Source organism: Hippopotamus amphibius, chromosome 1, assembly GCF_030028045.1.
Source record: "Hippopotamus amphibius kiboko isolate mHipAmp2 chromosome 1, mHipAmp2.hap2, whole genome shotgun sequence".
Lineage (NCBI taxonomy): Eukaryota > Metazoa > Chordata > Mammalia > Artiodactyla > Hippopotamidae > Hippopotamus > Hippopotamus amphibius.
In genome coordinates this window covers 104,992,439-105,010,174 of record NC_080186.1, presented here as the reverse complement: position 1 = coordinate 105,010,174, position 17,736 = coordinate 104,992,439, and the positions used below count along the sequence as shown (strand labels likewise).

Here is a 17,736-nt window from a genome sequence, read left to right as displayed (position 1 = left end):
TAAACTGTAAAATGGGGGTGTTAGCCCACATATTCGGTTGCAATACTAACATTAAAATATTCACTGTTGGGACGGACTTGATTGACTTGACTGTAGAAAGCCCCAGTACTGCCTCATCTGTGAGAACGCTTGCTTTGGACCCCCTCTGCTGGCTCTCCTGAGAATAGCAAGGGCAGGCTCTCCACAGTATACCAAACGCCTCCATTCAGTCTTTAAACCATTCAACCCAGTATAATTAGATCTCTAGCACTGGCTCAGAGGCCTTGCATAAGATAAGTTTTCCTAATCTCTACATTTTATAAGATAAATTTTTCATAAGACAAATTTTCCTAATCTCTACGTTTAGCTTGAGATTCCTATTTATTTCTTTATTATTGAAGTATAGTTGATTTACAATGTTGTTAGTTTCTGGTGTACAGCAAAGTGATTCAGTTTTATGTGTGTGTGTGTGTGTGTGTCTTTTCAAATTCCTTTCCCCTTTGGGTTATTACAGACTATTGAGCAGAGTTCCCTGTGCTACACATAGGTCCTTGTTGGTTATCTATTTTTAAGGATAGTAGTGCATATATGTCAATCCCAAGCTCCCAATTTATCCCCCCTCGACATCTTTCCCCTTTGGTAACCATAAGTTTGTTTTCTAAGTCAGTGAGTCTGTTTCTATTTTGTAAATAGTTTATTTGTATCATATCTTAGATTCCACATATAAGTGATGAGATATGATATTTGTCTTTCTCTATCTGACTTACTTCACTTTGTATGATCATCTCTAGGTCTATCCATGTTGCTGCAAATGGCATTATTTCTTTACTTTTCATGGCTGAGTAGTATTCTATTGTGCATATGTGTGTGTGTGTGTGTGTGTGTACACTACATCTTCTTTATGCATTCATCTGTCGATGGACATTTAGGTTGCTTCCATGTCTTGGTTACTGTAAATAGTGCTACTATGAACACTGGGGTGCATGTATCTTTTCAATTTCCCTTTAGCCAGAAAAATATTATTTTCCTTCATTCATGATTTAACCTCTAAATTCCTGGGTCCACCTCACTAGTGCAAATGTGTTCAAATTTCAGATCTAGGTGAATCCAGGAGCAGCAGGGAAAAACTGAAAGGACTCTGAGATCCTTGCTTCCTGAAGCACTTCTGTCCCTAGGGGAAGAGGAAGATGGCTCCAAAAAGCATGTGGCTGCTTCTACTGATGAGCTGTGCAGCCAGCACTGAAGTCCTGGGTGGTGAGTATCAGTCACTCAGCTGGAAATGAGCCCACAGCCAATGTTCTAATCTTGCATGGTTGTGAGCATAGTTAACCATCATCAATCAAATATAGGTTATAATAATGATTTTGCAAATTTATTGTGAAGGGTGGAGGTCATGGACATAAAGCACCTGACACCTAGCAGTCAGGAAGTGATAACTAGAATTAGAACTACCCGTTGGGGCTCGAGTGTGGGCTGGAAAAGAATTTCCAGACACAAAGCAGTGTAGGAAAGAGTAGGTTTATTGAAAACAAGGAACAGAGAGGGTGGGAAGGCGCTGAAAAATCAGCGGGCTGACTTCCTGGCAGACCAGGGAGAGTCGACCCTCTCGTGGGCTTGCAGCCAGGTTTTATGACCCCAAGACAAAGAAAATTCCTGCTAGGAAAATGACATTAATCGATTGGTCAGTGCACCATAAGGCAAAGGGTGTCATTAGGTGATTGGTCAGGTGGCTAGGTGTAGGATATTTTACCTAGTAAGGAGTTGGGGGCTGTTCGGCCAAGGTCAAGAAATCCCTTGCTGACAGCTGCTATTGGATTCAGTCCAGGGACTTCTTCCGTTCTGTGTCCTTGCCATAGGGCTCCACACTACCCCGTGTCTTGTGCATTGTTTTCCTATTTGAATGTATCGGGGAGTTCCAGTTTGCAAAGGACACACAGCCTAGTTGGAAAGATGGCTCCAACACACACATAAGCCCGGCATCAAGTATAAAATAACATGTCTACAAAGTGGAAAGCCACACCCTAGAATCTACCAGTGGAGAAAGCAGGGAAAGAAAACTGCATGCATGAGCTAAGTGTCCTGGCTATTTTCACCGTCTGCAGTGGCCTTGCTGTTGGTGTACATGATAGCGTGAGTGAAGAAACCTCACCTGAGCAGCACTTCTGTTGAGGAGAGGCCTCTTGAGAGGGTCCAGGGCTGTATACGACCCAGCACTTCTCCCACCGGGGATACCTAAGCCAGAGGGAAGATCGATTGGAAGGAAATACAAAGAGAAGCAGGGTTCTTTGGGCATCATGTTTGTGCTTGTGGCTGAAGTCTGTGATCTAGCTAGCAGCTCCCTCAACCACCTGCGGCCGCTCAGGACCTGGGAAACTCAGCCACCTTCTCTAGAAAATGCTAGAGGGTGAAAGACTAGGAGAGGCTGCCCTCAAGCCCCTCCAGTGGGTCACCTTCCACAGCCATTTCTAACCAACTGCCCAGGTAATTAGTGCCCTGTTGCTCTGGTCTGGCTTCCCTGACGGGGCTTGAAATTTGCCCAAGCTGTGTGTTGGGAAGTGAGAAACAAGCCATCCCACTCCAGGATTTCACCAAACCTCTCTGGTTTCTCTCCCCTGGAGGAGGTGGAGCCAGAACACTCACCACTAGTCCTCCCATTGCTGTCACAGATCTTTTTCCAAGCTCTAGAAAGACTTTCCCCTTACTCCTGCTATCTTGGGGGAACCTCTCTTATGACACATCCTATACGTTCTTTGCACGATGGCTTCTGGGAAAAGTCTAATCTTGCACTTAAGGGAAGTGTGGGGAACTTAGGAATTAATTTGCTCTTTCAACAAGACCTGGTGGTCAAAATTATTTCCCCTATAGCCTCAACAGTGACTTGCTGGCCCTGGCCTGAAACTCTTCTTCACCTGAATGGATGCATGACATTGATTCAATGCATAGGGAGACAAAGAGAAATATGATCTGCGGGCAATAAAAACCTAACTCTACCCAGTTACTATTTTCAAAAAATATTACATGGGTTATAATGATAATATGATTATTTTGATTGCTACAATTTATTAAGTAGCTACTATTTATTGAACAATTACTACATACTGATGATGGTAATCACTGCACGTGTATTATCCCATTTAATCCTCCCAAGAACCCTATGATTCAGTGTATAAACAAGAAAACTACAACTCAAAGAAATTAAATAATATTCCCAAGGCCATACCTCTAGTAGGCGGTAGAGTGAAAAGACTATTAGTAGTCCCAGCAAGGTGCTAGGAGCCAAAACCTCTCAACACTGCATGTATAGGAATGAGGAGCTCTAGGACCACAAGAGATAAGATCAAGGTTCTAGGGCTTCTGGGGGTGTTTTGCCGAAAGCCTTACCTTTGGTTTCAAGGCTCTTAGGATTCTCTGGCAAAATAACTACTCTACACTCAGTTAAACAAGAATTTAGAGGGAGTTTATTGAATTAACAAAGATTACAGTATACTAATTAAGAAAAGAATTCACTAAGAAAGAATAGTAAAGACAGAGTTTCATACATCACCGAATGGGGAAGCACCTACATCCAGACCCAAGCATCGCTGGGAAGTCCCGAGTGAAGGCAATCTGGAGCCCCAATTGGGAAGGGTCCTGGCCAGTGCATCCACTCCACAGGTGAGATTTCAGATTGGAGTTCTGGGGCCTCCTGCTTATAATTCCAGGCCACAAAGTGATATCATCAGTTTGCATATAAAAATGCAGCTCTGGATTTACTTTAATAATGCCGTTGGCACCATGTGAGTCACAAGATTCTCCAGACCCCAGGGGACTGGCCAGGTCCGCAGGGCTCAAGAAATTCCAAGACCTACTCCTTCTGATCGTAAGCGCCATTTGACTGGCTAGGAGCAATTGTTAGGTGTGCAAGGAGGCGCCCAGTCCAGGCAGGGTCACAGGTCGGTCAGAGGCCTGTTTCTGTCTCTGAGGCCTGACCAGGACTATGTTTCTAACTTCCCCACCAGGGCAAACATTGGCTCCTCCCCCAGCTCCCACCCCAATCCCCACCTGAGTGTCCTCAGCAGGTTACTTCACCTCTGAGGAGGTTTGCTTCTCTGTACAGTGGGGATATACATGCCTATCACTCAGGAAAACTCTAGCAGTTAAACAAGGCAATCTGAATGGGTGTACCTGGCCCATATGGGTTTTTACACAAATAAATCGAGCCCAGTGTTGACTGAGGGCCTCTGCGTGGAGTCAAAGGGTCTCGGGTCAAATCCCGTCTCTATCACTTATTTGCTGTGGGACCCGAGGATGTGACAACTCTCTGCCTTTGTTTTCTTGTCTGGAATTGGGGATAAGTGACAATACCTACGTCACAAGGTTATTATGGGGGTGACTCAAATATGTGTAAACTGCCCGACACAGTTCCTGGTACATAATAAATCCTCCATAAAAATGCGAGGTGGTGGAAGGCAGTGCGGCAGCCCCAACAGAGCAGCACCGTTGCATTTGCAGGAGCTCACATGTCTCCATCAGGGAGCTGGGGCCACTGCTGTAATACTGTGCGGTGAGGGGCGGGGGTTGTGGGGGAGAGGTGAGGAAGGAGAGGGAAGAATGAGACAGAGAGATAGACAGACAGTCACAGACACAGAGAGCCTCAAAAAGTCACAGAGACCAACAGAAAGAGAAAGGTAGCAAGAGACAGAGACACCAGGGTGAGTGGCAAGACAACTAGAGAGAAATAGAGAAATACATGGAGAGAGTCAGCAAGACACGAGATGCACAGATGGAGTTGAACAGAGAGATATGGGCAGGAACAGAGAAAGACACTCAAAAAACAGAGACACAGAGACAGAGAAAGGAGAAAGAGTATTGCTGGTCTTGCCTCAAACATATTAGGTTTTCTTTGCCCTGAGCCCCTCCAGGTCCTCCAGTGTGCCCCTGGGAGCTCTGCTCTCACTACCTGGATTCAGAGAAAGTAAAGCCCCTGCAGGTGGAGAATCTGTGCTAACATTTAGCCCACAGAATGCTAAGCAGAGTCACTTCAGTGTTCACAAAAGAAATCAGAGAGAACTGAACTAGGAGCATCTGGTGTGTTGCAAGGGGCATTTATCCTCAAACTAGAGTCAGAGACTTGGGCTCTTCTTTATCACCTCTTTCAGGATCTTCTCACTAGTGTTAAATTTGGAGGCATGCTTCCTAATGCCTCTCCAGGCTCTCCCTTACCAAAATTCAAGCCTTTTCATTTGGAATGATAATGAACAGTCAGCTTCCTCCCTAAGAAGATCAACTTTTACTTTAAGAGCCAAGGGTCTCCTTTACTTTCTCTCCTCCTGATAAAAAAACCAATGCATCTCAACCCTCTAATGATTTCTGTTGCTAAATTTCCAGTTTCTTCGTTTTCCATATTTATAAAACCCAAGGTTGAGAGGTTTGGTGACAGGAGCATGGATTTGGAAGTCATAGAACTGAATCTGAAAAGTGGCTTTTCCACCTCACTGTGTGACCTTGGAGAGGGGACCACTTTAGCCTCTTTCCTCACCTCGCTAAGTTAAGATAAATATATAGAAACCGCTTAGCATAGTGCCTGGTAACAAGAAAGACTTTGTACACGGAAGCTGGTGATAGTGGTAGCAGAAGCAGCAACAGTGGCACAAAGGCGTTCTTTTTATTTAGCATCGAATGATGCTTGTATTTCTAAAGGTATTAGAAGGTGAGGTATTTAAGCCCATGAGTTTCTATGTTGCTTGTTCCTGGTATATTTTAGGTACCCCTTTGTTACTGAACTGAGGTTAGGTTGCTTTTGCTCAAAAGCCAATAATTCAAGAGGCAAGTGTCAGTAGAAAGGAAAGATGCTTTAATCAGAAAAGCCAGCAATCTAGGGAGAAGGTGGACTTGTGTCCAGAGACCAAGTCTGAAGATTGTGATCAGCCGTGACAGTTTTTAAAGGGGAAAGGGGGGAAGAATCTCAGGGAATCATCGACGCGTGAGGTTGGGTTCTGCATCACTCCCCATTGCGTGCAGACTGGCTGACTCTTCAGAGTTGATCTTGCCTGCATCATGTACCTGCAGGTGTGCTAATGGGGCTGTTGGGGATAGACAGCTAGTCATTTTTTAGCTACTTCATTCTTCATTTTTCCTTCTTTTTATCTAGGAAAAGAATCAGCAGGTTAAACAGGGCACGATGAGCATTCAGAAGGGCGTAAGTCAGGAGTTAGGTTAAATTGCCCAGTGATCTTATTCCTATAATTAGATTCTTTTAAGGTAAAGGAGAACAGAAATGGGCAAACAGGAAAGGGGCAAAAGAAAAGCTGAAACCTTTCCTGCTGGGCCTCATCTAGCTTAGTCATTGTCCATCGTTTACGGGTACAAAGCATAGCACAAGTGAAGGATCTATGTTGACAAGGAGCACTGTGTTCCAAGGTGGCTCTGGGGCTGCAGCACAGGAAGCTGCGTCTCTACAGGGCCCCAAGACCAGGTTGTGAACGCCCTTAAATGCTACATTGAGTGGAGAGCTTATTGGAAAGCAACAGGAAGTCCCTGGAGATTTATAGGCAAGGAATGAAGTAGCACAGAAGAGTGGGGCAAGTGACAACAGTGTCATCCGAGTGGGGAGAGGGGAAGTGCTAGGTGACAGCAGAAGTCTGTGGACATGCACTGGGGATGGAAAGACCCCTGCACCCACCTACAGCATTGGAGTGCAGCCACACTGGCACAAAGTGCAAACTTGCTCGCTTGGCATCCCCTTCTTCATCTGGGCTTCTGCATTTCCAGCCGTCTACCCTTCTTCATAAACCTCAGTCTCGGTGACGTGGTGCATTCACCAATCCATTAGCCCAAAGAGCTTGTGCCTCTCTGAATTGCTGCTGCCCTGGCTTCTGGACCCTGACGCTTGCCTCTTTTCTACAGTGCTTGCCTGACAGATGCCCTACACTTAAGGCAAACTTAGGTGCTTACTCGTCCTGCCACCATTCCTCGGCTCACCTACCCCCTTTGCCTAAAATGTCCCTCTCCCCTTGTTACTGACTTACAGCCCCCCATTCTCAAGTTCCAGCCAAGTTGACATCTAACCTGTCCTGTGTCCCCTTAGCCAAGAAAACCCCACTCCCTCCTTGTAATGCCTAAAACCATCAATTTATGCCCCTCATCCACTCTTGTGAGATCTTGAATTATAGCTTTCAGATCCTGCTACCAGCGTGGGGATTCTGCCATTGCTGAGGTTGTCTATTCCAATTAGGTATGCAATAACTGGGGAAATAACCACAGGATGGGCTTGGGGGCCCACTGGGTCCCCTGTGACATAGTCCTGAACTAAAACATCATTGATCACCTGACCTCCATAAACCCCCACTCTGACTACCAGACTGCAAGAATGTTTGGGGTCTCCTGGAATTAATGTCAGTTCAGAGCCAGTGTCCAATAATTCTCAAAGATCTGATTATCTCCTTTTCCCCAATGCACAGTTACTCTGGTAAAAGACCACAGTCCCCTTTGGAGAAGGCTAGGGAAAAGATGAACACTGTAAAGATTTGGTAGCATAGAGGGATCTTTCCTCCAGGGCACTCAGCCTCCCCTTCATTCAAGGGGTGCCAGGTCTTAAACTGGCTCAAATGTGGGAATTGGTTGTTTTTGCCATCATAACTTGTCATTGCCTTTTGTTTTGTGTAGCTGTCATCCTGAGACCTAGCTGTGCTGCTGGATGGTTTTATCACAGGTCCTATTGCTATGGATACTTCCGGAAGCTGAGAAACTGGACTGATGCTGAGGTAAGAAATCTGGCCCATGCTTGGAGAGGCTTCTCTAAAGCAAGGGGCTACCCCGAGCTCCAGGTATCATTCAACCCAGAGCCAAGGGTCCTTCCTTAGCATTCTGAGAAGTCACCTGGCTGGTGAAATGGAGACAAGAGGGTTATGTGCTCAACCCCTTTAATTTTGTTAACATTGATGGAGCAGGTGTTAATAGGCCCAGACCCTAGATGGGCTGCAAAGACATGAGGATGAACAAGAAACATCCTGCCCTCAAGGAATTCGCTGTCAGGGAGAAAGACAGAAATACATAGATCCAAAGAGGATGAGATGAGGAACTTTCAGAAAGAACAACTGAATTGCTGTACAAGATTTACTAGCAAGAGAGCCATGTACAGACAGCCTCAGAGCCACCTGACAGAGAGCAAAGCATTCCAAACAAATGCAAGGCCTCACTGTCCCCACAACCCAACAAATGTATTGGCTGTATTTCACTGATGCTTTTCTAAGAGATACCCACATAGCCAGTTAGAATAAACTACCTTAGAGTGTGGGGAGTCAGTGCTGCTGTGTCTCTGAATTGTGGTTGTTGAACTGAAGTGACGGAGCAGGGAGCTACATGGGGAAATGTGGTGTGATCTGGGCCCAGAATGGCGTCAGAATCCCCATAAATCAATAACTCAGCAACGAGGATGCACCTATCACGTGGTAGCTACTGAGGATGCAAAAGTCTTTTCTGGCCTTAAAAAGTGCAGAACTGATGCAAGATTGTGACCTTTAAGCAGAAACTTGCAATGCAGTGACTTTCTCAAAATTACACCAAGAATAACCAGCAGGGAAAACCCAGGGAAGTTGGCCCCAGTGCAACGCTTTCCTAAGCTGATGTGAATGATACCAAAAAAAAAAAAAAAAAAAAACCTAAGCACAGAAAGGGCTTCCCAGATTCTGTCCATTGAAAGAAAAAAGAGCTCATGGAGAGCAGTGGACTTCTCAGTTTTTGGGAAGCAACTTGACGAAATCCTGGACAGATGTTTGTACTGCCTGTTCCTAGAAAGTCCAACACTAATTCTACCAAAACAAACAGGAAGATATCTTGGGGGCTTTGGAATAATATAGACCCGAGTTTAAATCACACTCTGCCAGGCATTAGTTACAGCTATACCTTGCTTTACCAGTTTTCTTCTGTGAAATGAGGATAACAGTTTTATCCCATGAGGTTGTTGGGAAGATTCATTAAAAGAAATTGCAAAAGGCCTGTGGCACACAGTGGATACTCAATTCAGGTTTTCAAGGCAGAAACCATCCATAAGATTGATACCGAGCCTTAGCAGAGGTAACCACTCCTGAACCAGAGTGCAGAGAAGGTGTGGGGAAGGACCAGAGAAACTGACACCACAGCCGCTGTGCTCCTTCATTCCTGGCTAGTATCTTAGTTCACAGGACTCCTGGAGGCGACAGAGGGGGCAGTGAAAACGGCAGGTAGACCTGATCTCGGGCTGAAGAGACAGAGCTCTGAGTTCTAGCCGTGCGAACTGACAGGGAAGGAAAATACCAAACAGACAGAGCCTGTTTCTTGTGTCCCAGGAACCTCTTGTGACTGATTCACTCACTGCATGTTGACTGGTAATCCAGCTTCCATGCCTCACAAACTTGAAAGTCAAATGAAGTTATGGGTAAAAAAACATTTTGGTACTGTAAAGTGGTTGGCACTTAGCGTGAGGACTAAATTATCATTAAACAACAGTAACCACATCTAATCCTGAGCAAGTCCAAAGGCAAGCATTAGAGTAGCAACCACAGCCAAAACCATGTTTTTATCAAATTAAGTTTCATTATGTAGGCAGATGCTGTAACACAACCCCCAAAGAGCATAAAGTATATATCTCTGTCTATCTATAAAATGATTAATTGGGCGGTAAGTTTCTAGTTAGAGAACATCACATTTTACAATCAGTGGTGTCTTAGATTTGTTGAAATGCAGTATTATAATAGCATAATTATAACAATTCTATCCTCGTAACAACTCCCTTGTGTAGCCATAATTATTTCCTCCCTTTTACAGATAAGAAAGAGAGGTGAAGTGACTTGTCAAGGTCACATACACTAATGAGAGGTGAGACCAGGACCCCAGGCACTTCCGCTGACCCTGAAACTTGTGCCCAGGCTTTGAGCTGCCTCCTCCTCTGAGGCCTGACACCTGTGACAGTCATGTTTTCTCCCATGGTGATAGGAAGTCTTCTGGGGGTTTAGATCCCAAGAGGAGGTGGGGGCTGTGTGAGTCCATGCTGCTTGGTGCTCTAGGGTTCTTAGGTGGGCACTGTGCTTTTCTTTTCTTTTTCTTTCTAATGTTTATTGAAATATAGTTGATTTATAATGTTGTATTAGTTTCAGGTGTACAGCAAAGTGATTCAGTTACACAAATATATATATATATGTTATATATATTCTTTTTTAGATTCTTTTCCCTTATAGGTTATTACAAGATATTGAGTATAGTTCCCTGTGCTGTACATTAGATCCTTGTTGCTTATCTGTTTTATATATAGTAGTGCGTACATTTTAATACCAACCTCCTAATTTATGCCTCTCCCACCCCCTTTCCCCTTTGGTAACCATAAGTTTGGAGTGTATTTCTGTTTTGTAAATAAGTTCATTTGTATCATTTTTTTTTTTTTAGATTCCACATACAAGTGATATCATATGATATTTGTCTTTCTCTGAGTTACTTCACTTACTATGATAATCTCTAGGTCCCTCCACATTGCTGCAAATGGCACTATCTCATTTTTTTAATGGCTGAGTAATGTTCCATTGTGTACTTGCACCACATCTTCCCTATGCACTCATCATCAATTCAATCAGTAGAATTAGTAAGGTAAATTACGATACCTTCTTACCATTTAGGTTGTGGGCTGTGCTTTTAAACCTCACGTCTCCTCCTTGCCCTCAGCTCGAGTGTCAGTCATATGGAAATGGAACCCACCTGACATCTATTCTGAATTCAAAGGAAGCCAACACCATAGCGAAGTACATAGGTGGCTATCAAAAAAACAAGCCTGTTTGGATTGGCCTGCATGACCCACAGAAGGTAAGCTCAGACTTGGCCCACAAATGTCCCCTTGGGAAAGCCAGAGAGATAGCCTCTCTCTGGGAAACGGCCCCAGGCCTACTGACATGGGCACACACAACAAATCTTCTTCAGTCACCTGCCTCCAACTGACAGAGGCCAAGCCTTCAAGGTTAGGGAGGAAACAATTTCCTCCACTTACAGACCTATCTAATGAAAGTCGTCCCAAATCTTTGAACGCAAAATTAGCAGCTCTTCAGAGCCTTTAAAAAAAAGTTTGTGTAAGTGGGTGTATACACATGCAAATGAACACACACACACACACACACATGTGCGCGCACACACACACACAAACACACACACACACACACAGACCTTTTACGAGACCCAACCTAATTAAATCCCCATTAGGTCTTGAGTGAAAGTTGAAAACTTTCAGCTAAGCTTTTTGCTAGATGCTATCATGTTTTTGTTATCCTTAACTTTCTTCGGTGGTCCCTCATTTTACCCCCCTCAGTACCTCATTGTAAGAAATGACATGTGAGGTTGCTGAGGTCTCTGTGTGGAATCTGCAGTTTACAGATTCTTTGTGGGGCTTGTATGTTCACCCCCAAAACACAAAGAATACAAGGAGAAATACCCCAGACTTTCTGTTTCTTGATAAACTTTGCCATAGATGCTGCAAATATTTTACACAATTAATTTTACATGTTCATGTATTTATATTGCTATCCATCAGAGCTCTCTCATTCAGAGATAGGATAAATATTTACGTCTATTTCTACCAGATTTTTTTGTAATTTAATTTTTTTTACCTTCATGACTGAGGCTAATAATTTAGTAAATTGTGCAATGTCTCTAGTTATCAAAGAAATGTAAATTAGAATAACAATATGATTTGACTTATCAGATTACTAGACTTTTGCTTTGTCTTGATGAATAATACTTTTAAGGATAAGGAGCAACTTCCCAGTAAATGAGGGTGTAAATTCCTACAACTGAACTGTTTTTGGAAAGCAGTTTGGCAATGCATATCAGTATCCTCAAAATATTCATGCCCTTTGGCCATTAATTCTACTTCTGGGATTCTAGCTTTAAATGATAATTTTAAGTAGAGAAATAGCTTTACAAATAAAGTTGTTCACAGCAGTATTCTTTGCAATAATTGTAAATTGCAAACAACATAAACATCAATCAATAGGAGAATTAGTAAGGTAAATTATGGTATCTTCTTACCATTAAAAAATGTTTGGAAAACAAGATACTACAAAATTGAATATATATTTTAAAGGCCATCACATTTTTCAGCACAGAAAAATATTGTGATAGATAAAAATGGTTACACCAAAAGTAAATATGGTAAAATATTAGTAATGTTTTCCTCCTAGAGGTTAAGTGGAGCGATTTTACTATTTTCCTTTCTTTACACGTTTCTGTGCTTCCCCAATTTTTGCAATGAGAACCATGTTTTAAAGGGGCCTGAGGGGACCGCCTGGGCTGTACGCACGTGGGCAGGCTGAGGTGTATGTGTCTCCCATCTTCTGTCATTTGCAGAGGCACCAGTGGCAGTGGAGCGATGGGTCTGTGTATATTTACAGAACCATGTCTGGCAGGTCTGTGGGTAAGAACAAGTACTGTGCTGAGATGAACGCCAAAGACGGTAAGTTCTGCTGCATCTCTTCCTGAATCACAGCTCCTTCCCTTTCCTACTGAGAACAAAGATGGACATTGATTCCTCTTTTCTCCATTTCACATCAGCAACTCTTTTTTTCTACAGGACAATGGTCTTGTCACAGATATTATTTAAGGACCACTTGTGACCATTTTACAATCTTTGCCATATCAATGTACCAGCTGTTCGGTGATCAATATTTTCTTTAAATCCACTCACTTTTTTTCTTTCTTCTTTGATTTGTTAATAACTCCTTTTTTAATTGAAGTATAGTTGATTTACAATGTTGTGTTCATTAGCGCTGTACAGCAAAGTAATTACATTCATTCTTTTTCTTAAATATGTTTATCTTAAAATTCTGTTATATACTATGAGGGAGAAATATGCCACATTTGAGGGAACCCAGACTACAGGGAGCAAATATGTGTGACTCCTTTCTGGCATCCCCCATGAGCCCTGGAAACCTAGCCTTTGCCTGGGTTCCTTCCTTGTTTGTTTCTCTGAGTTTCGTCCCAGAATTCAGTGCCCAGAACCTCAGCTGCAGGCTGTACGCAATCACTTCAGCCTCCTCATTTCTCTTGCCTGCCTTCATTCTTTGCTTTTTTTTTTAATTGAAGTATAATTGCTTTACAATATTGTGTTAGTTTCTGCTGTACAATGAAGTGAATCAGCGATATGTATACATATGTCCCCTCCCTATTGGACTTCCCTTCCATTCCCTCCATACCACCATCTAGGTCATCACAGAGCACTGAGCTGATCTCCCTGTGCTATATAGCAGGTTCCCACTAGCTGTCTATTTTATATATGGTAGTGTATATATGTTGACCCGAATCTCCTAATTCATCACACCCTCCCCTCCCTCCTCTGTGTCCACCCTTCTGTTCTCTACATCTGCGTCTCTATTCCTGCCCTGAAAATAGGTTCATCTATACCATTCTTCTAGATTCTACATATATGCGTTAATATACGATATTTGTTTTTCTCTTTCTGACTTTCTTCACTCTTTGTGACACACTCTAGGTCCATTCACATCTCTACAAAGGACCCAATTTTATTCCTTTTTATGGCTGAGTAATATTCCATAGTATGTCAGAATGGCCATGATAAAAAAAAATCTATAAACAATAAATGCTGGAGAGGGTATGGAGAAAAGGGAACCCTCCTATGCTGTAGGTGGGAATGTAAATTGATACGGCCACTATGGAAAACAGCAAGGATATTCCTTAGAAAACTAAAAATAGAACTACCATATGACCCAGCAATCCCACTACTGGGCATATACCCTGAGAAAACCATAATTCAAAAAGATACATGTACCACAGTGTTCATTGCAGCACTATTTACAATAGTGAGGACATGGAAGCAACCTAAATGTCCATTGACAGATGAATGGATAAAGAAGATGTGGCACATATAGACAATGGAATATTACTTCTATGCTAATAAGTTAGGGTTTTCAGCCTTGGTACAAATGACCTTTGGGGGTGGGTAACACTTTGTTGTGGGGGCTGAGCTGTGCATTGTAGGTTTAGCATACCCTAGTCACTAACCAGCAGATGTCAGTAGCATCCACACACACACAGGTTGTTACAACCAAAAATGTCTTCAGACTTTGCTAAATGTTCCCTAGGGGGACAAAATCACCCCTATATGAGAACAACAGCTAATAAGTGATATGAAAAGAAAACAGAATGTCAAAGATGAAAAGCATGCTTGATGTGAAAGAGAACATCCCAGTGGGTTGAAAAGGCCATCATAGTGTCACCAGGACTCCCTCACTAGCCAGGGGGTGGATCTGGGACAGGGCCCGACTAAGGACTCAGGTACTGGGGCTCAGGTGGAAAGGGATGTGGAACGGTGTTTACTGTTGTCTGAAGAATAAAGGTTATATGCACAAAAGGGTGAGAAAACTTTCTGACAGCAAAGGATGAGTGATGGACAGGTGGAGACAAACTCTGAGGCAAGCTCTAGGCAAACCCTCAGAGGTAAGTGGGTCATATCACAGACCAAGGAAGGACCTTCTACAGTCTCACAGAGACTACAGCTGCTGCTGTTAAAGGAATAAGTCATCTCAAATGGAAGGAACGCACCAAGACCAATAGGCAGAAGCTATCAAAATGTGGATTTCTATCCAAGGAAGAATATTTTGAACAATCAGCTCTGTCCAAAAACATAATGGGCTACCCCAGGAAGTAGTGAGAAACCCATCACTAGAGTTTACCAAGCAAAAGTAGACATTGTGGTTGTTATTGTAGTTGCAGCATTAAAAGAGGCCCATGGCACATGAGAGTCAACTGAGGAACATTTTAAAAATATGAATTCCAAGGGGTTGCTTCAGACCGACAACATCAGAATCTAGTCCTGGATGCCGGAGCAAGCTTCAGGGAAGCGATGGACCAGATGGCTCCCAAAGTCCTTCTCATGATTCTAAGGTTTCAATTGGACAGAGTTCTCAAACAAAAATCTGTCCCCTGTCAGTCTGTGTTCACATCAGCAAATTTCCCGACAACAAAGTTTCCTGTGTGGGAACCAGAAGCCGGACATCTACCTGAGAACACCAGGCCATTGGACACTTCCCTTCCCATTCACTCAGCCCAGCTCTCTGCTCTCAGAATACAGGCTCTCAAGGCAGAAAAGCACAAAGAATGAAGCAAGGATTAGAAACAGGTGAAGATAGAATTTAAAAGGACATCCCCTCAGCCCCGTCAGTGTCACTTTATATTTCTATAACAGATCTACCTGACCAACTCAGGGGCTAAATTATTTCTTTAAGACTCACATTCGCATCCTATCTGTGTACCTGGCCTTGTTCCTTTTTTCTATTTAGAAAGACCCTGACCCTCTGGAAAATTGTATTTCATGGTACTTCCTGACTTATCTACTGGCTCACCTTGAGATATTGAATAATGATAACTAGGGTTCTATAATTTAAAAATAAATTTTGTATTCCATGTAGTTTAGGTCAAAACCCTAGGCTCTAGATTCTGAATGCCTGGGGTAGGAGTCCGGCTCCTTCACTCAGCTGTATGGCTGTGACCAGATTCCTTACTTCTCTGTGCCTCAGATGCCACTCTGTAAAGGGGAAAAAATAATAGTACCAATCATCGTAATATATGTCAAGTGCTTCTCATGGTGCAGGCTTGGCTTATGGCTTTCGTGGCTGGGAGGGGCCCCTCTGGTGTTGAGGAATGGAGGAAGAGAGTGAAAAGAGATACCTCCCTAAGTTAGTGCCCACAGGGAAGCTTGCTGTGTTCCCCTTGGTTTTTGAAGCCTCGTGCCATGTTCTCTTTGTCCTGCATGGTGACAGCGCCAAGAATGCTTGAATCTCCATCTCATTTACACTCTGTGGTGCCAGTTCTGGGCCGCATGGGTGCAGGAGTGGGCAGGACCCATCCTCTCTACCTCCTGAGAACCAGGCAGAGGAGGGGGTGTGCCTCACCTGCTTTGCCTGGCTGTGCCTTCATACCCTGTCTCCCTGGGCTCTCACCCCATCAACCCAAAACACACTGGTACTGGTGCCAGGACCAGATCTGCAAGTCAGAGGCAGGCAGACATCCAACTGAGAAACAACTTCGTCGCTCTATGGCAGACACCCCAGAATAACAAGTGATTCTGTGGAGCTTGGTTTCTGGAAGGGAAATAATTGAACGTTCCTCAAAAATACATCAGTCCTTCAAAAGTGCTTCCTCTCAGTCCTTCTTTATAAATGAGTGGCCTGATGGGACACGGCTGGCTGCAGCAGCTTCCAATTCTTTGAACTTCAGACGGAAGCTTCATAGAGCCTCGGCTGTGGACATTAGGAAAGATCACCCTCTGTTCCTTATAGCATCCTTTTTCAAACATGAAAGAGCCCCTCGTTTTCAGTTGACTTATGTCAAGCCCTGCCTTCCCTCAAAAGCAGTGCTGGTGTGGAGCTTCTGCAATTGTTTGTAACATTTGAATTATTTTTCTTTCTGTTAGTAAAGTTAGTATGTCTATTAGGATTCTTTAGAGAAATGAAAGAAAGAGAAGGGAGAGGGAGAAAGAGAGAGAGAGAAAGAAGAAGAGAGAGATTTATCTTAAGGACTTGGCTCATGTGATTGTGGGGCTGGCAAATCTGAGGTCCACAGAGCAGGTCAGCAGGCTGGACGTTCCTGTGAGTTGATGTTGCAATCTTGAGGCTCAGGGTAGTCTGAAGGCAGAATTCAATTCCTTCCTCTTTCGGGCACCTCAGTCTTTTCACTGATTGGATGATTACCACATGCTGGAGGGTAATCCGCTTTACACAAAATCTGCTGATTTAAGTGCAGATCACATCTGAAAAGAAATATACCGTCACAGAAAAATGTAGACTGGTATTTGACCAAACAACTGGGCACCACATCCTAACCAAGTTGACACATAAAATTATATACCTTATCCATGGGTCCAAGCAAAACACCCAGATAATACCAATAAGCTCAATACAGAAGCAGATGGATTTAAATGTCTGTTTATTTTCTTACAGCTTTTTTAACCTGGAACAGCGAAGATTGCAACAAGCGCCAACACTTCCTGTGCAAGTACCAACCATAGAACAAGAATCAAGATCCTGCCAACCCTTACTCAAACCCCTTTCCTCTTCCCTCTCTGCCATGCTGGCTATCTGATCATTATCTCAGAGAGTAAATATAGCAGCTAAGACTGATGAGACCCTTACTGCATCAATGTTTTTATGCTCAGAGGCAGGGACATCAACATTGGTATGACAGCGTCTTCTAGCTCTAACTGTCCACCCCACAATCCCTTTCCATAGCATTCTTCTTTCTTCCTCCTCCCCACCTCCAGCTGCCTTCAGCAGATGAGTGTGCATCCGCCACTGATGAGAGAGCCAGGTCTTTGGCCATCAGGTATAAAGGTTTGATGACAGGAGAAAGAAACTCAAGAAAGAGCCTCTAGCCCTCTTCCGCTTCTGCATCCCTCTGCCCTCTCTCTATTGCCTTCATCCTCCTCCTCGGCCACCTGCTTATTGTTCCATGTGCCATGGGGAACATTTACCAGCAGAGTCTACTAGGCTGATGTGGACCATAAATTCCAAGGCCATCTCTTAACAGATGGTTGTGCATATAGAAGTCTGCTCTGTTCCAGTTCAGTAGTGATGAGAGTGAAAAGGTAAATTAAGACTCAGAAAACACACCCAAGTGTTTCTTCATTTCCTTCCTTCTAGTCTCTGCATCCCACCTGCTTAGAATAGCTCCTCTCTGGCTGCAGCCCTGGTTTGATAGAGAAAAGATGGAGGTGACATGCCTGGCCAACCTCTAAGCAGGAGTGAGTGG

The 17,736-nt window shown here is 43.6% G+C and overlaps 1 protein-coding gene across 1 annotated transcript; it reads left to right on the top strand.

The window, feature by feature from the left end:
• The first annotated feature begins 1,166 nt into the window (after window positions 1-1,166).
• Window positions 1,167-16,996, top strand: REG4 (regenerating family member 4). The gene is made up of 5 exons (XM_057715320.1): window positions 1,167-1,233; window positions 7,624-7,721; window positions 10,651-10,788; window positions 12,322-12,427; window positions 16,929-16,996. Exons 1-5 carry the CDS (start codon window positions 1,167-1,169, stop codon window positions 16,994-16,996), a joined length of 477 nt encoding a protein of 158 aa, XP_057571303.1.
• Window positions 16,997-17,736: the final 740 nt, after the last annotated feature.

Coding starts and splice junctions, on each gene's coding strand:
- REG4 (XM_057715320.1), top strand. CDS start 1,167: ATGGCTCCAAAAAGCATGTGGCTGCTTCTACTGATGAGCTGTGCAGCC. Junction 1,234..7,623: donor CAGCACTGAAGTCCTGGGTG/GTGAGTATCAGT, acceptor TGTTTTGTGTAG/CTGTCATCCTGAGACCTAGC. Junction 12,428..16,928: donor TGAGATGAACGCCAAAGACG/GTAAGTTCTGCT, acceptor ATTTTCTTACAG/CTTTTTTAACCTGGAACAGC.